Source organism: Girardinichthys multiradiatus, chromosome Y (genome assembly GCF_021462225.1).
Source record: "Girardinichthys multiradiatus isolate DD_20200921_A chromosome Y, DD_fGirMul_XY1, whole genome shotgun sequence".
In the NCBI taxonomy this organism is placed as follows: Eukaryota; Metazoa; Chordata; class Actinopteri; order Cyprinodontiformes; family Goodeidae; genus Girardinichthys; species Girardinichthys multiradiatus.
In genome coordinates, this window is record NC_061818.1 from 33,326,985 (window position 1) to 33,346,261 (window position 19,277).

General features: G+C 42.0%; 2 protein-coding genes across 4 annotated transcripts in view; one reads left to right on the top strand and one right to left on the bottom strand.

The window, feature by feature from the left end:
* Positions 1 to 2,505: 2,505 nt before the first annotated feature.
* LOC124864314 (protein HEXIM1-like) lies at positions 2,506 to 4,430 on the bottom strand. Its single transcript, XM_047359049.1, has one exon. The coding sequence runs from the start codon at positions 4,091 to 4,093 to the stop codon at positions 2,990 to 2,992; it is 1,104 nt and encodes a 367-aa protein (XP_047215005.1). The 5' UTR covers positions 4,094 to 4,430; the 3' UTR covers positions 2,506 to 2,989.
* A 5,518-nt stretch (positions 4,431 to 9,948) lies between these two features.
* LOC124863697 (1-phosphatidylinositol 4,5-bisphosphate phosphodiesterase delta-3-A-like) overlaps positions 9,949 to 19,277 on the top strand; it is a 34,461-nt gene continuing 25,132 nt past the window's right edge. For all 3 annotated transcript variants that reach the window (XM_047358129.1, XM_047358131.1, XM_047358130.1), the window contains exon 1: positions 9,949 to 10,310. In XM_047358129.1, the coding sequence (XP_047214085.1) occupies positions 10,217 to 10,310 (94 nt within the window). In that variant the 5' untranslated portion in view covers positions 9,949 to 10,216. The remainder of the gene's footprint in view (positions 10,311 to 19,277) is intronic.

The window sequence follows — 19,277 nt, forward strand, 5'->3', positions numbered from 1 at the left end:
TTTTAAAAAAATGTACTTTTATTGTGATTGACCCTCTTGAACGTACCCGTTCGAGGGAGATAAACACGATGCAACCTGTTCCTTATTTCTCCATAGATGGCCTTTCTGATTCACAGCACTGTGCAGAGTACCTTTATCTCCTGAGATGATGACTTTTAATGAAAGTGATCTACTTTAAGCAAAGATCCATCAACAAACCTATCTGGGAATTGCATGTAGCGAACCTAGCAGATCCAGCAAACTTTGGGATAGTTTGCTGGCACCTCGTCGTGACAAACGGCTGAGCTCATCGCTGTTTTCATGTCTGGGATTACTGAGCGTTACCTCAGATGTCATATTTTCACCTTTTTAGTTTGGGATCTTTTTTCAGCCCAGCCCCACTGAGAATTCATCTGTCGTCACAGTTATTACCTTGGGGGATGTGTGTGACAGGGAGTTTTCCATAAGGTCAGGTTCTAATAAATCCTAACTGACTGAGAGAAATGGTACAGTGGAGAAATTGAAAACAGGTCTTTAGATACAGTGCTGTGGAAAGTATTTACCTCCTTACAGATTTGTTTCTTTATCAAAGGAAAAAGAGTGTTCAACCCGACCTGGCCCTGTGTGTAAAGGTAATGTCCCTCCTTGTTAAATCATGAAAAAAGTGTGATTGACCATAGGTTTCGGTTTAGTTTCCGTCACTGTAAAATCAAGAAATCACTTCAATAGAACCTGTCTGACAACATGAAGTAGGGCAAAAATATTTGAAAAGGCAGCACATCAGGTCCTGATCCAAAGAAATTAAACGAAGTTTAGAGAACAAAGTCTTAGACATACATCAGTCTGGAAAGCGTTACAGAAGAAATTTCTAATCCTTTGGGACTCCAGTGAACCACAGTGAAAGCCATTGTTGGACAGTAGTGAACCTTCCCAGGAGCGGCTGGTCAGACAAAATACTCCAAGAGAGTATTGATGAATTATCCAGTAGGTCACAAAAGAAACCAGAACAATATCTAAAGCCACAGTTGTTGGCTGGGAGATTCAACAATACAAGACTGGACCAAAAATCCTAATATAAAAACAGCTTTTTAATACTTAATCAAGTTGTCTTTGATGTTAAACTTTGTATCATAATATGAAACATCTGAGTGTGACAAAAAAGAAATATGTAGGGTGGGAGTACCTTTTCACAGAACTGTATAGGAAAGTCTTATCTTTTGTGTTAAACCATCATAAAGAACCACAAACAACTTCTCTGACCAAATATTCCAGTGAAGAATGATAATAAAGTTCCAATTTTTTCGTACCTCGAGATTCTTCTACAAGTGCCTGATTTTCTGGAATGTGTTGTTCTGCGGTGCCATGTGCAGGTGTCATCTTTTTCTTTATTTCCTTATGTTGTATTTGGTTCTCCTCCCTCCCCCTGATGTGGCTGATGGCCTGGCTAAGGCGACCGACCCAAAGACGTGTGCATTAAACTCCGAGTGAAAAGAAAAGCACACTTCAAGCCAAGGACACATCTATGCACTCCCTTCGCCTTCAACGAGAGGCGCTTATAACAGCTGCTAAAGACGAAGGAAACAAATAAAGGCATAGAAATCCCTCTGCTGCTTTTTTCTCCCCGAAACAAACTGAGGTCATCTGTCTGTGTGAATATGGTACACCTAACAAGCCCTACTTTAAAACCACATTAGGTCTTGCCAGATATCAAATTTCCTAAAGGTGAACAAACCTCATCAGTTGATGTGTTATGTACTGAAATGTGATTTTATCCAATGTTTATTGTTGTATTTTAAAACTAAACATTTTTGTACATACAATCTTAGTATGTAACATACTGAACTGTGTACATTTTGGAATTGCTTTGACTATAACTGATGAAAAAGACTGGACTAAAAAAAAATAATAATGCTTGTCCGCCTGATTTTTTTTCCCTTGTGGCTGTTTGCTTCAAAGCAATGGTATATGATGTAAATAAACAGAAGTATGTTTAAAAAACGAGTTGTGTGTGTTGAATTTTTGCACCTAAACCAAGAGCTGAGTATCGCCCCCTAGAGGTGGCAGATGAATATGTTTTCTCAAGCCTTCTAATGGTTTGCTTCTGCAATTAAAAATGAAACTGCATCTAAATCGGAGGCCGCTTCTCTTTAAATTCAGTAGCTGAATATTTATGCATTCTGAAGTTGCATTTGCTTTAGTAGTAGGAACCTATACACATTTCAACCTTCAGAACTTTACATGTTCTGATAGTTTTGCTTCTTTTGGGAACATTCTAAATAGTTTTTGCTCTTCTTCCTGGATGCAACAAATCTGAATGGGACACCCTCCATAATGCTTGTATTCAAACCCCCTTCCCCCAGTTGCTACAGTTCATTGAGGACCCACAGATGATGTTTGTCTGGCCCAATTTCGCATCCTAGCAAGGGAGGGAAACGCCATGTGATCAAAAGCAACAAACAGCAGTTCCTCACTGCAGCTCGTAGTGATTCCTGTAGCTTACAGGAACAAGCTTTACAACATAACACATTAAATCAAAACTTTTTTATTATTTGAACCAGTTATAACACACAACTGTCTAAATGACAAGTCTGGAGTTTGCTTTTGCAGAAACAAATAAGTATCGGCAAGCTGCCCTAATTTGCGGTCATTTCTTATTTAATTTCTGCAGAGGAAATTAGATACGTTTATTTTTTTCCTTTAAACATGGAACAGTTTGTCAGTGGATAGTCCTATAAAGTTTAACTGGAAAAACAAATCTGGCGTTGTTAAACATCTTTTTATATATAAAAAATGAGAATATTCATTTGAAGTATTTACATTTCCTCCTGAAGAAAATTTAACAGGACCGCTTACAGCCCAAATAGAAAAGAAACGACAGGTAGGTTATTGCATCGCAGTGCAACGACTTCTTTGTCCAGATGACAGACTGATTACAGAAAACGGAGGACATTAAAAACAACAACAAAACAGTAGTCCCATTTTTTTTTTTTTTTTTTAGAACCGAGTTTTTTTAATTCGTAGCGACCTGCCCACTCTGCTTAGTGGGCTGGTTTTGCAGGAGCAGCTCAGAGTTCTCGGCTCTCAGTCTCTCCAGCTCCAGCTCCATCTCCTGGAGACGGACCTGGGAATTATCCGCGGCGGCCCCGGGCTCTACGGCGCGCCGCAGGCGGTTGTTTTCCTCCTCCAGTCGGGACATGCACTTCTCCAGCTCCAGGTACTCCTGCACCAACTCTTGTTTTGTCATGTTCTGCAGACTCTCTACGTGGTACATCTCGTAGGTCTCGGAAAAGTCTCTTTGGAGATACTCCCCACCTGCGTTCCCGGGCCTCCCGATGCCGTCGCTGCCTCCTCCCCCGCTGCCGTCGTCGTCTTCTTCCTCCTCGTTGTCGAAGAGGTCCTCCTCGCTCCCAGTGTCCTCCATACGAACGCCGACCCCAGAGGGTCGCCTGACCCCGGTTTCTGTGTTGAGGTCGGGCTCCTCTCGGTCGTGCTCGTCCATCAGGAACTGAGTGGTGTTATAGGGCGCGACTGGGAGCCCCTTGGCAAACATCTCCTCCCTCATCCGCGAAGCCCTGACGGTCTCCCGCTCCTCCAGGGCTTTCTTCTCCTCCCATGAAAGTTTGTTATAAGGCTTCCAGTGGCGTTTCTTCTTGGAGGTCCTGCGTCTGTGCCTCTTTTTGCCCAGACGTGCTTCTAAGCCAGTGTCGGAGTCGATTACTAAATTCTCCACTCCTGCCCGGTTAAAGGTCTCCTGCAGTGGGCCGTGTTCACCTTTTGTCGTGCGTTGATTGTGGTCACCATCGGGTGAAGCATCAGCATCGGTTGTTTTGTGAGGCTCCGTTGCATTCGGGTACTTGGAGAGATCGTTTCCGGCTGCTGAAGGGGGACACACCTCCCTCCGTCCGCCTTTCATTTGCCATAACTCGTCTGTGTTGATATCTTCGCAGTTCTCAGCCCGACGCTGATGCTTCTCCGCTCTCTGTCGCCCCCTTTCGCCATTCTGCGGTGGTCCACGGTTGTTGGCTGGGAGATGCTCCAAAGCGTCCCCGCTATTCTCACCTGCTGGACTGCCTGAAGTTAACATACGATGGGTCTGTTCCGCTGGCTCTGTCATTCTGATGATATCCTCCTTATTGGCTCCGCTTTAACACATCTTAAATTTGTTTCGTGCCCAAACGGCAGGAAGTCAAAGTTCGTTAAAAGATAAAAAAAATTTGAAAAAAATTTGAAAAAAATAAGACTTCCAGAAGGACTTAAAATGTTTAAAGAAAGTTGATTTTCACGCCTGGAGACAAACTTCCGAATAAGTGAGCACTTGTTACTCCTCCAAGGATTTGTCAGAGCAACTGTCGCTAACTACCATTAACTGTTTCAGTGCTGTCAACGGACGCGTTCACTCAGAGACTATGTCTCACCGTCACAACTGTGTCCTCTGTGCTACTGAAGAAGAGGGAGTCCGTGTTTATATAGCAGCTCCGCCTCTCTCTGTGCGCATGCTTCTGCTTCTAACGTCTACTGAATTCTGGGATATGTTGTTATCTTCGCAGCAGAACTAACGTGTACGACATCCTCCTGAAACTACATAGTCCACAAGTCTATCATGACTGATGAGATTTTTAACCAATCAGAGAGTACAATCGTTGGCCCAAAAAAGCCCGCCCTCCTTTTTGTTGATTGGACTGCAGGAAAACATTGCTGTTGCTAAACTCAATTAATTTTCAGATTGGACGGCTTGTGCTGTCAATCGAAAGAGCGCGAGCTACCCCTAAAAAAGCAGTCCCGGTCATTTTTATGGACACTACTATTTACCAAGCAAGGGGTGGCAAGTGGATGTTTTGATATAGACACTGGTTTTAATACTTTAAAACTCTTTAAAGGTTTATCATAAGGGAAAAACGGTATATCATACTCACAAATGTTCAACACACGGTTATTTGGAGCCCAAAAAGTCAATAAGAAATTCAGCAATAAAATGGAATCCTCCTGTATCGCGAGGAAAATGGAGCAATCCTTACACAGAATCTAGTCCGCTTTTAGTATTCATGTCAAGTAATGATAAAATCCAAACTACCCACTGAATCAAATCAATTTGAAGGGGTATCTAGATAAAAAAAAAATGATTTTCTGTGCTGTTTTAGGATTTAACGAGTTTGTTTTAGCATTACGTGTTGTGCGGAGTGATACGTCGTAGGACTGGAGCTTTGGGGTGAACACTGAACACGCGTAAACAAACGACATTCATTATGAAGCGGCCGCTTCGGCCACACTCCCGAACCCCTCGTTATCAAAGGGTGGGTCAGGCGATCTCACACCTGTTTAATAATGCTGCTACCATTGACGAAGTGGCGTAGATCCGTTTTTCTTGGCAGCCCCAAATGTACAGTGTTTTTGCACCGTTGCTTTAAAAGCTATGGATAAGTTAGCTAACGTTAGCTGTTAACGTTGGTTGGCGAACGAAGCGTTGCGTGGTGTTGCTCGCAAATTAAAACACTGCATTCTTTCCATGTTATTGTCAAATCACTTGAATCAAAATGTAACTAACCTGAATCTTGGAAATGACAGCCCCGAGTGCAAAGTGGTTCCTGATAGGGGCGTATTTCAGGAAAAATGTAATGTGCATAAACCTAGGCTAGCTCAAGCTAACTAGCTTGATCGACGGTGTTATGTTATCACAATTAAAGTTAATAAAGCAAAAGTGTTGGGTTTTGTATAGCATTCTATTAAACTTACGCTCGAATTACGATACTGGCAAATTATTAACAGCCAGCAACAGAAATATTTGTATTTATACCTCAGTTGACAAGGCCAGCGTATTTTCATTGGCTCCGTTTAATTCCTGGAATGAAACTGTTCCCTTGCAAGTTTTCCAGTACAGCGTTACCTTTAGTTTCATAAATGTAAGGTTTGTTGCGTCTCGTTAAAGCATTACGTATCGCAGCCTGTGATATAGTATAAGCAAATCAGGAATCATTTTTTTTATATTAAACAGTCGCACAACAACTTCGATTAACTACCATCGCTTCAGGAAGTAGTCAGTGTCTGATCTTTGCTTTAGTTCTCGGATAGTTAACAAGCTTTAAAATGACATTTCCCTTATACTTGACCTTTAAAATTTTCATATAACCTTTTCTCGGCTTTTGCACAATACAAAATTAAAATAAATAGATGCAAATAAAGAAATCATACCCCGGGGTGTTATTTGTGTTTCACATTTTTGAAATAAACATAATTTAATGTGTTAATTATTGAGTTTACAAAACCGTGTTTATCTTCAACTGTAAAATGCTTAGCTATCAGATCCATGTACTTTTATAGTATGCTTGCAGCTTACATAAATTATTTTGTTTTCATTAAAAAAGGAGACATGGGTTATTTGGTCTGTGACTTTTTACAGGGAGTCACTGGGACTTACCAGTTTCCCCAAACCCTGCCAGTAGACATCAGAAATCATAAACAACACAGGCAAACTACTTCTACTAATAGAAGCAGGCCCAGTTTCACCCCTGGCGAATAAGCAAGCTGAACTGTGAATTCTTTGAGAATGGTGGTACACTGCTGTTTATTTGAAACCCTGACGACTGGTAAGACTGGGAAACCATTCCAGAGCTGCTCCCATATTTCTCAAATCAAGGAGCAGGAGCAGCAGCTACACAGCCCAAACTGCTCCTGCATAGATCACAGCCTCTGAGGATTAGCAGACATGACTTAATCTCTTACTCAGTCTAACCTGGTTATTGCTGCATTTGAGAGGAGATGAATGATATGAACTCTTCCAGTTAATATTAAAGCAAATGACACGGGGGGTTCATTCATTAAAGACAGGAAGTGCAGATGGGGCTTTTTTGTTTAATTCTGAAATTGATGCAGAGGCTGCATTAGGCGACCAAGTCAAAGAAACACATTATCTCAAACATTCTAACTCCAACTCCCCAAATCAGCCATTGACCATTTGTTCTCCTGGATTGATCAAATTCTTTCGGAAGGTTTCCCAGCTTATCTTTGCTGTCTGTGTTATAACTTCTTATCTTAAGCTCCTAGTCAGTGCTCATGTACTGTAAAAAGACCACATACTTTCTGTTTAATAGATCACAACAAACGCGGGCAGCATGTGTTGTATGTACTTAAGGCCATATAAAGCTTATTTTTGAGCGTTGTTTTTGAAGTTGTGCATGTATTACAAATCGTCAACAGATGGCGCTTCTGCCCCAATTACTGATAAATTAAAGCGGCGTTATGTTGGTCCACCCATATAAGGAAAACCAAATCTTTTTTTGAAGCTGGCTTTCAAAATAAAGCTTAAATAGCATCATAATCAGCTTTTTACGCCAAGTTTGTGCACACAAACAAGGAATCTGACTTCAGTTCCTCAGTGAAGACATTTTAAATATTAATATCTAAGAAGGGCAAAAAAAAAAAAAAATATATATATATATATATATATATTTATGTTTGTATACATTGTTTTTACAAAGGAGAAGGACTTGGTTGAATTAGTGCAAACTTGCATGGTGTTGATTGAAATCTGTATGATTTGATTGAATTGTAAAGTGTCTTGAGACAACTTGTGTTGTGAATTGGCGCCATATAATTAAAACTGAATTGAATTGAATTGATCTGGACACTATGACTGTTAAGTGTTTATCAGAAAGACAGTCTGGGCAAAGAAACTTTCTGTGGCGGGTGTTTTTTGCAAATAGCACTCTGTAGCTTCAACCAGAAGGTAAAAGTCTAAACAGCTTGTGTCCAGGATGTGTGGGGTTTGCAGAGATGTAAGCTGCCCTTTTTCCGACCCTAGACCTGTGCAAGTCCTTTCACAGTAAATCACTGTAAAAAAAAAAGCCTCGCTATTTGGAAGAACAGATTATTGCAAAAATAGATTCCTCATTACTGATGGAACCAGTCATGAAAAGGGGATTATTTTGGCCTTCAAAATAAAGGCCACCGATGGTTATCTGTAACGTGTCTTTCCTTAAAAGGAAAGTATGTAAAATGGTGTTTTTTTGTTTGTTCTAGTGTCTATTTATAGAAGTTATACATAAGAGGAACATTTTTTTCATGGCATCCCTCATTTTAAAGAAAACAGTAACATTTTAAATGAGTATGTGCAGAGCAGATGCCCAATCAAATATTATGCCTGAGCATACAGCCGTAAAGGATATTTTATAAAATATTTTATTAAATCATGCCCATTTCTTAGTTCCATAATTTTTTTCTTTTCAAAAATCTTTTTTCAAGACATCGCCATCTTTAAAGAAAGAAGAGCTGCATTCCCTTGGTAAATTAAGACCCAAAAGTGTCACAAGAATTTGTAGTTTATCAGTAACATAAGAGGTTGAGTAGATAATTGAATAAATAAATACATTGCTGTAAAAAGTGTTTACCTCCTCACAGATTAATTCTATTTTTGCTTTTTTGTCACACTTAAATGCTTCAGATCATCAAACAAAATGTACTATTGGATAAAGATAATTTGAGTAAAAACTAAATATTTTATTTATTAAAGGTGAAAAGCTATCCAAACCCACCTGTGAGAAAAAATAATAGCCCCCTAAACCTAATTGTATTGGTTGTGCCACCCTTAGCAACACATGACATCAAGAGTTTAATATAACTGGGAAGGTGTCTTTTACATCACCGTGGTTGAATTTTAGCCTACTCTCCTTTCCAGAAGTTTGAATTCAGTCACCTTGGAGGGGTTGTGAGTATGAACAGCATGTTTGAGGTCACACTACAGGATCTGAATTGAATTTAAGTCTAGACCTTAGCTAGGCCACACCAAAACTTCATTATTTTTAGTCTTTAAGAAATGGCCTTGCTACTGTACTTTGACTCATTGGTTTGCTGCATTACCAAAGTGTGATTGGACTTAAGGTCTGGCAGAGAATAAAATTTATGATTCCATCAATTATGGCAAGTTGTCCAGGTCTTGAGGAAGCAAAGTAGCCCCCAAACCCTCACACTACCTCTGCCATGTTTGACTATCCGTACAATGGTCTGTTTCTGAAACCTTAGTTTTAGGTCCGCTATAACATTACACACACCTTCAAAAAGCTCCACTTTTGTCTCATCAGTCCACAGAATATCTTTCCTAAAATCTTGGGTAGCATCAATATGTCTTTTTGACAAATGTGAGGGGGTCTTCATGTTCCTTTTGGTCTGCAGTGGTGATGGCCTTACGGATGCCCAGTTTCTTTTTATTATTGTTAGATCTTGATCTCAGATCTGAACCAAGGCAAGTGAGGTCTGCGGAGATTTAGATCTTGTTCTGGGCTGTTTTGTGACCTCCTGGTTGAAAAAAAGCAAAACCAGAAGAAATCTGTAGGAGTCAGACACTTTTTCACAGCACTGTACATTTATTGAAAATTATTGAAATGTTAAAAAAATTAAGAAACGCATAACTGCAGGTATGCATTTTTGTACTGACAGGTTAAAAAAATAAAGATATTTAGGTATTATTGTATTTGATTGTTATAGTTCTATGTTGCAGCATAGCAGCTTTACTCATTGAAGTCAGTGGGCGGGGCTAACACTGCTACAGAGAAGCTGATTGGTCTGCAGTTGTGTCAGGAACAACGTAACGAGTTGTGGACAGTTTAAAGTGCTTAATGACGTACTGGAATAATTAAAAATAAAAATATTAAAAATATTTATATATGATTTAACACATAGGGGAATCAATTTTGTATTTATTATTTTGACTTTAAAGCATTTAATTTGGCATTTAATACATCAAAGGCACGATTGAATTATCTTAGACACGTTTGTATTTATTGTACGTATTTTCTACAAAATAATTTAATGATCCCTCATATAAATATTGATTGAAAAAAATATTCTTGTTTTAGATTGCGGACCTTTTGCTTTTGGCTTAGGAGAATTAACCATATCTGCCCTATGAAGTTAATTGAGCGTCTTTGCGCTCCTTTATCCGGGTTCCTGTTTGCTGGTGCAACATTAGAAGCGGGACGAGGAGAGGGCGTCTGGAACAAGCTGTGAGCCGACGCTTGGCTCGGGAATCGCGTAACGCCCTGGCATGGAGATCCCAGTCGGGGGAGGGACTTTTTTCACACGTGGAAAAGGGAATAAATGTTGCTCTCAGCTGTTTCCTCCAGAGCTCGGGGTCTTTCTGGAGCAGTTTTAAGACACCTGCGTCCTCACATCTATAGTAAGGGCGCGCGTAAAAATCCCGGAAAATAGCCGAAAGCTTAAAATACAGTTTTACAGTAAAGTTTTAACAATGTTAGGCAGCGGCAACAAGTCAGCGACCCCCGGCCATAAGGGGCAGATGGGGGCAGCGGCTGGGAGGACCACGGACCCCATTAGGAGGCTCGGTAAGTACGTCTGAAATCTCAGTGTTGTCAGAAAGCCGTGAGGCGAAACGGAAGTGCGCCTCGGCTGGTTATGTCTTAATGTAAACATACATATTGTGCTGACTATGTGATACTGATTTTGTACGTCGACTGAAACTGGGGCCTCTTCTAATACGTCTTGTTCTAACTAAGATCTGTTTTTACCTCCTGATCTCTTTTGATTTGGATCTGCGCCTCTTTTGCTTGTATTCACCTGCAGTTCAACAGCTAAGGTTGTTGTGCTTGAAGAAAACAGCGCGGCAGCTCTGCTGTCAGAGCTCTTATGGTAAATGGCAGAGTTTCCTGCTGGTCACTAGATAATCTCTGGTTACTGACACATCTAATAGAGCTGAAATCTATTAGGTGTTTGCGGAGAAGGAGGTGAATCAGACTTTTCTACCTTCCCATCACAGCTTAATCCTTATGAGCCCCTACAAACAAACTCTTCTTTCTAACAGCTACACCTTATCCCGAAATAGATTCCTGCGGAGCAGCCACTGAGCACCTGTCAGAATCAAGATGACTGTAAATTTGGACCACACTTTAGGCTCTCTGTGCCATTTGACTTACTTATCCTGCCCACACCCTAATGATTTTCTGCTTCATTTGGCAGGCTTTCAATATACATCAAACAGGTTTTTCTCAGTAACTCAGAATATCAATGAAAATTAAATTTTTTTAATTGATTTAATTCAAAATGAGACATATTTCAATCATTTATTTCTTTCAGTCTTGATTATTATGGTTTGCTGGTTTGATGAAAACCTAAATAAATTTTTCCCAGAAATTGGAACATTGCATAAGGCCCATAAAGATGGTGATTTTATACATTTGTTATAGCTTATACAATCATGGGGAAGATTCCTGACTTGACATTTGTCCAGCAGGCAGTTTTTGAAGTCACAAAAGGTCGTTGCTAAAGAGGTTGGCTGTTCACAGAGTGCTATATCGAAGCATATGAATGGAGAACTTGGTGGAAGGAAAAATGTTTAAGGAACAAGCAACAGAGATAGCCACAGGCTTAAGAGGATTTTGAAGCAACGTCCATTAAAGAGTGTTGGAGAGATTCATAAGGTGTGGATTCTGGATGGAGTCAGTGTTTCAAAAGCGACTACACACAGAAATATCCAAGACATGGATGACAATTGTCACATCCCTTGTGTAGAGCCCTTTCTGAACCAGTGACAGCATCAGAAGCATCTTACCTGGACTAAATAGATAAAGAACTGGACTGTTGCTCAGTGGTCCAAAGTCCTCTTTTCAGATTAAAGAAAATTTGGCATTTCTTTTGGAAACTAAGTTCCCAGAGTGTGGGAAGAATGAAGAGGAGAAGAATTCAAGCTGCTCGGGGTCCATTGTAATGCTCCCTTAGTGACTGATTTGCATCAACTCCAAAGTTCGTTCGTCGTCTTCCGCTTATCCAGGACTGGGTCGCGGGGGCAGCAGACTCAGCAGAGACGCCCAGACGTCCCTCTCTCCAGACACCTCCTCCAGTTCCTCCAGGGGGAGCCCAAGGCGTTCCCAGGCCAGCCGAGAGACATAGTCCCTCCAGCGTGTCCTGGGCCGTCCCCTGGGCCTCCTCCCGGTGGGACGTGCCTGGAACACCTCCCGAGGAAGGCGTCCAGGAGGCATCCGGTATAGATGCCCGAGCCACCTCAACTGGCTCCTCTTGACGTGGAGGAGCAGCGGCTCTACTCCGAGCCCCTCCCGGATGGCCGAGCTCCTCACCCTATCTCTAAGGGAGTGCCCGGCCACCCTACGGAGGAAGCTCATTTCAGCCGCTTGTATCCGTGATCTCGTTCTTTCGGTCATGACCCAAAGTTCATGGCCATAGGTGAGGGTAGGAACGTAGACCGACCAGTAAATTGAGAGCTTTGCTTTTCGGCTCAGCTCTCTCTTCACCACAATGGACCGGCACAGCGCCCCCATTACTGTGGCAGCCGCACCGATCCGTCTGTCGATCTCCCGCTCCATTCTTCCCTCACTCGTGAACAAGACCCCGAGACCGCTTCGAGGCCAACCGGTAGTCCTTCTCCATGGCCTCACCGAACTCTTCCCAGGCCCGAGTTTTTGCCTCTGCCACAGCCCGGGCCGTAGCACGCTTGGCCTCACGGTACCCGTCAGCCGCCTCAGGAGTCCCACAAGCCAACCACAGCCGATAGGACTCCTTCTTCAGCTTAACAGCATCCCTTACTGCCGGTGTCCACCACCGGGTTCTGGGATTGCCGCCACGACAGGCACCACAGACCTTACGGCCGCAGCTCTGGGCAGCAGCATCGACAATAGATGCGGAGAACATGGTCCACTCGGACTCTATGTCTCCAACATCCCCCGGGATCTGATCGAAGCTCTCCCGGAGGTGGGAGTTGAATACATCCCTGGCCGAGGGCTCTGCCAGGCGTTCCCAGCAGACCCTCACTATGCGCTTGGGCCTGCCAAGTCTGTCTGGCTTTCTCCTCCTCCAGCGGATCCAACTCACCACCAGGTGATGATCAGTGGACAGCTCAGCCCCTCTCTTCACCCGAGTGTCCAAAACATGCGGCCGAAGGTCTGATGATACGACAACAAAGTCGATCATCGACCTCCTGCCTAGGGTGTCCTGGTGCCAAGTGCACTGATGGACACCCTTATGTTTGAACATGGTGTTTGTTATGGACAATCCGTGACTAGCACAGAAGTCCAATAACAAAACACCACTTGGATTCAGATCGAGGAGGCCATTCCTCCCGATCACGCCTCTCCAGGTGTCACTGTCGTTCCCCACGTGGGCGTTGAAGTCCCCCAGCAGAATAATGGAGTTCCCGGGAGGGGCACTATCCAGCACCCCCGACAGGGACGCCAAGAAGGCCGGGTACTCTGCACTACCACTCGGCCTGTAGGCTGAAATGATAGTCAGAGACCTCTCCCCAACCCGAAGGTGCAGGGATACGACCCTCTCATCCACTGGGGTAAACCCCAACACGAGACGGCTGAGCTGGGGGGCAACAAGCAAACCCACACCAGCCCGCCGCCTCTCCCCGTGGGCCACTCCAGAGTAGAAGAGAGTCCAACCCCTCTCAAGGAGATGGGTTCCAGAGCCCACGCTGTGCGTGGAGGCGAGCCCGACTATTTCTAGTCAATATCTCTCGACCTCCCGCACAAGCTCAGGCTCCTTCCCCCCCAGCGAGGTGACATTCCACGTCCCTAGAGCCAGCCTAAGCATCCGGGGATCGGGCCGCTGAGGTCTCCACCTTCGTCCGCCACCCAATCCTCTTTGCACCGGTCCCTCACGGTTCCCCCTGCAGGTGGTGGGCCCACTGGGGGATGGCCTCGCGTCTCTCGTTCAGGCTTGGCCCGGCCGGGTCCCGCGAGGAGCAACCCGGCCACCAGGCGCTCTCCGACGAGTCCCGACCCCAGGCCTGGCTCCAGGGTGGGACCCCGGCTCCGCCGTACCGGGCGACGTCACGTGCCTCGATATTTTGTTCTTCATGAGGGGTTCTTGAACCATTCTTTGTCTGAGCCACAATCGTATCTCCTACATGCCACGCCGCACTGATGCAGTAATTCATGCAAAACGAACGCTGACCAAGAATTAACTGCTTATTCTGCATAGTAAAAAACTAACAGAAATAAACACGTGGAGGATCACTCTGTGTGTTAATAATTTACAATTCAATTCGGTTTATTTATATAGCGCCAATTCACAACACATGTTGTCTCAAGGCACTTCACAAAAGTCAGGTACATACATTCCAATTAATCCTAACCATTGAACAGTGCAGTCAGATTCAGTTATTTATTCAAATTGGATAAAAAGTTTTTCTATCTAAGGAAACCCAGCAGATTGCATCCAGTCAGTGACTTGCAGCATTCCCTCCTCCCGGATGAGCATGTAGAGACAGTGGTAAGTCACTGGCGTTGACTTTGCAGCAATCCCTCATACTGAGCATGCATGTAGCGACAGTGGAGAGGAAAAACTCCCTTTTAACAGGAAGAAACCTCCAGCAGAACCAGAACCAGGCTCAGTGTGAGCGGCCATCTGCCACGACCGACTGGGGATTAGAGAGAACAGAGCAGAGACACAAAAAGAACACAGAAGCACTGATGCAGGAGTACTTTCTATGGGAAGGAAAAGTAAATGTTAATGGATGTAGCTCCTTTAGTCGTTTCACCTAGAAAGAAAGAACAGATAAACTTTGAGCCAGTTTTCAATGTTAGAGTCTGAAAGAGAGCACATACAGTTAGTTACAGTAAAAGCTCAGTCAATCACCATGTCTAGGAGAGAGAAAGGGTTAAACACAATATATAATTTTTGGTTTTTGGATTAAATAACTTTTAAATTATTGAGATGTAGCTGTTTATGGACTAAGCAATCACACAGAAATGTGCTGTAATAAAGCCAAACATGTGTTAAATCCAACTCTTAAAGCTTCAGAGATGAGACTATTTGCCAACACTTGTTGAGGGTTTACTGACGTCTCAACCGTGTAACTGTATCACTCTGCTGAAAAGTATGATATCTAAGTGCCAAAGCTATATTTGAATCTCCTGCTAATATAATATATATTGAAGGAGGTGAGGTCACCCGCCTCTCACCCATCTGACTCCTTCAGCCACCATGTGTGACTGTAAATCAGTCCAATGGCATTCAGTCCTGCACTCCCCCTTTTTTAATCCCTACTCTTATCAGAACTAACAACTCCACAAAGCTTTGTCATCCTCGGATAAACTGAGTGCAAAGGTCTTCAGCCAGTGTCACAAGACTGCTGCTAGTGGTTGGGAAACGACCATATTGGTCACCCTTTTATAAAGCTGGCGCTCCTGTGATGTCTTTCTGATTCTTGACCCATGTGCTCAACATTGGCTGCTCCAGATTTCAATGAATTATGTAAATTATGAAATTTTAGTTTTTTAATAATTTTGATTATTACCTGTGTAAAATATGTTGGCCCTGATAATTTGTTAGAGGATATTTATTGCTTTGAATTTTTTTATTATAAAACATGCGGAATGTTCTTTTAAAGTCTCACAAGAATGCTAATACTTTCAGTCTTTAAATAAGCTTAATGAACTATGGTGGTAATGACAGAAACCACAGACTTAATTAACAACAGAATTCTCAAAAATTCTTCACGCTACTGCCAGCCCGTTGTTGCATTTCTCCCAAATAATGAGCACCTAATCTGATTATCCTGCTTCTCAATTTACAGATTAAAATGGTGATTAATGATTTTTGTTTTTCTTTTTATGTGTGACTGATTTATTTGTTTCTGTTTTGTGTTAAAATTGCCTCTCCTGGTGCGGATGTATCTCACTTATTTATGAGAACATCACTGATCTGTCAATAGTTAAAGTAAAGAAAGGGGAACATTTAACTGAAAGTTGCTCGTTTCCATCCGAGTCTGCAGTAATTTCATAATCAGCTGCCCAACAAACATTGGCTGCAGTTCTGGATTTTTCAATACCTCTCATTTAGTTTCTATTCCTTTTTTTATTTTTCTCAAACTGTTTTGACAGCTTTTTATATCACAACAGAGTACTTTTTCTTATCACGCTTTCAGCAAATCTGCTGTCGAAGACTGGAAGTCGAGGCAGAGAGAAGGTTCCTGCTTGCCTTCTGATGCTTATAGGACAAAGCTGAGAAACTTTTAATTGGGTCAGCAGCAGCTGCAGAACACCCTAAAATGTTTGTGCCATATGTTTAGTGCAGAATCTGTGCTAGCTGGCTCTTGTGACAGTTGTTATGCTGAGAGAAACATGAACCTTTTTTCATGCAGAGAAATCATGGGAGAGAACTTTTGCAGATGTCCTCTCACGAGTTGATACGCTTTTTTGTTCTTAAAGGCTTCCAAATTGCCTGATTTTCTTGTGATGTTTTTAAACAGATCTTGAACATGAGTTCTTCAGGTTTTCTAAAGGTCTTTGCCAGCTTTTCACTTATTTTAGGTCAATCTATTTACCTGACCAGGGTGGCTTATAATTAATTATACAAAAATAAGCAAATATAAATATAGCAAATAAATTGAGAGGAAAATAGAATCAAAACCAGCTTTATTGGCCAAGAATGTGTGCACAAACAGGGAATTTGACTACTTAGTTGCACATTTCATACAATCTGAATATGCTATTTTTAGGAACTGTACAGTATTTTTGTTATGCTGTAAATGTTTCCCATACTGAACAATCTCTTATTCTTATGTTTTTATATATATTTTAAATTTGTGTGAATCTGCACGCTTCAATATTCAATATTCAATATATTCAATATTCAATATTCTCTATTGAAAGGCAAATGCCTTTCAATAGAGAATATTTCTATTCTATTTCCAGAAGATGAATTCTACTCATGGCGTACATTAATTACAGTTTGATGAATAAGCATGACATTTTGTAAACATTTAAAACGCTTCCCCAATAGCTTCAACTGGGCATTTTTGCAAGTTCAGTCAGTCAGTCATTTTCTACCGCTTATTCCATAGTGGGTCGCAGGGGAGCTGGTGCCTATCTCTAGCGGTCTATGGGCGAGAGGCAGGGTACACCCTGGACAGGTCACCGGTCCATCGCAGGGCAACACACAAACAACCATGCACACACTCATTCACCTAAGGGCAATTTAGAGAGACCAATTAACCTAACAGGCATGTCTTTGGACTGCGGGAGGAAGCCGGAGTACCCGGTGAGAACCCACGCATGCACAGGGAGAACATGCAAACTCCATGCAGAAAGACCCCCGGTCGGGAATCGAACCCAGGACCTTCTTGCTGCAAGGCAACAGTGCTACCAACTGTGCCACCACACCACCGTGCAAGTTATTATGAGTTAAAAATACTGCATAACTTCTTTTAAAAAGCACCTCCACAAGTATAGTCACCACTGGTAAAGATCTGTCTTAAAACACCTGGTTGTTATGGAGACCTGGCAACTCCAAGATGCCACTTGCTGCTGCACTTTTCCATCAGTTAGATTTTATTTGCATTCATCCTCGTTATCCTCCTCCTTGTGCATGATGTCAGTTAAACTTGGATCTTCATCCAACCTTATTTTTCACAGTTCCAGTTGTTTTAAACTTTTTAGTTGTTGCTCTGACTGTAGATTCAGACAAGTTTAGGGGATTAGATGTTGTCTTGTTGCCGTTTCCTGACTTTTGAAGATCAAAACATACCATGTCTGTATTTCAAAGTTAGGTGATGTAAAATATCTGTCATATCTGAGCTACTTATGCATAACTGAGGATCTTGTTTTTCTGGTTTCCGTGCCAGGTTAAATTGTGTTGGGAATATTGGGAGGAAGCTCATCTCACAGACGTAGCAGGATTGTTAACCAGTCTGCAGGCAGGAATTTAACAAGCTGTTAAGATGGACGCTGGTCAAAGTTTCTGTAGTGGGACGATGAAAAGAAAAAAGTTCAACCCTCTGGAGAGTTTTGTCCTTCAATCTGTTTACAAAATTTACAGCTAAGCTTTCAGAGGAGTACAGAACATTCAAGGATAAATTAACCGATGTGCTTGTAATATATGTACAGGCCTTTATTTGCCGGCCAACAGTGGCTCCTAAAAATCTACACACCTCCATTCATTTGTCATGTAAAAAAAAATGACACCATTATAAATCTTGTGAATAATGTTCCACTCTTATGTGAGCTTTGTCCTTTTTATTCAACGAAAAAACAAACAGATCTGTTATAACAAATAATAACAAAATAAGAGGTGCAGTAACCCAGTTGTAATAAGTGTGAGCATTAATTTAATTTCATCATCCAGTTTTGAATGTTCAAATTAACTGAATATCACCAAAGTGAATGGACATCATCAAAAGAATATACCCATAGTGAAACAAAGTGGTGGCAGCATCATTATCTGGGCATACCTTAGGTTTCTGTTGGGGTGGATGAAATTATAATCAGGTCAAACTACGAGTCAGTTTTGTTCCCTAGGCATCTGCTAGTAAACAAAGAGTTTATTTCAGTGTTTCCAAGCATACAGTGAATTAACAAAAAATATTTAATGACAAGAAAGTTAAAGTTTTACACTGGTCTAAATTAAGAGAAGATCTGTGGGTTAACTGAACAGAGCTGTGGACAAGACATGTCTTCACAATCTGATAGATTTAGAGAACTTTTCTAAGGTGCACAGGGGTAATATTGTCAGTGCAAGATGTGCAATGTTAATAGATCCTTCCAAGAAGACTGCTGACACTGAAACAAAAAGTGTTGTAACTAAACGATAGTTTAGGGGTATCCACACTTTTGCGACCTGGTTATTCCATCTGTTTTTATTTATAATTTTTTTCCTCCTCACAGATTTACTTGCTTTTTTTAAGTTAAGTTATACAGGATTTATGTTACAGTATTGGTGGAAGTAGTTTGAAAAGACTTATCAGCCACTGTTTGTCTATTTGTTGCATTATTAGTAAGAGATAAAATGCATTTAATGGTAAAAAATGAAAGCAATAAGTTGAGTTATGGCTGTTTGAGGAAGCTTGGTGTGGTCACTGACCTGCATTAATTAGGTCCTTGTGCTGCTTGTGGGAATGCATCACATGGTTGTAACAGCTTGGAAAAGCAGGCCGCTCGTTATGAATGGAGCTCTGGTAGGGGGTTGCCTTTGTCTTCGAGCTCAGCGGGGTGAATAGTATGTAGGGAGGAGAGGTTGTGTGTGCTTTAGCTTTCAGAGCCCCAACCCTGTCATCCTTCTGGCATTGAAACAATGAAGACTGAGATTTGTAGGGAGAGGAGAAAGGAGCCATGCCATCTGTGAGTGGACAAATCTTCAGAGGTAGCCTTGCAGGAGCAAAACCCAGAAGAAACATGTGAGTCTAAGTTGTTTGGGCTGAGAAAGCTCTGTGAGGACGATCTCTCTCTTCAACCCCGGAGAATTACGGAGGCATGGATCCATTAAAGGGACAGATCAGAACGTTTTTTCAAGGGATGTTCTGTGAAGAGGTTGAAAGTAAAGAGTATGTTATCTTCAGT

What these genes read in the sequence shown, in the direction of transcription:
- LOC124864314 (XM_047359049.1), bottom strand. Translation starts at nt 4,093, where the DNA reads ATGACAGAGCCAGCGGAACAGACCCATCGTATGTTAACTTCAGGCAGT.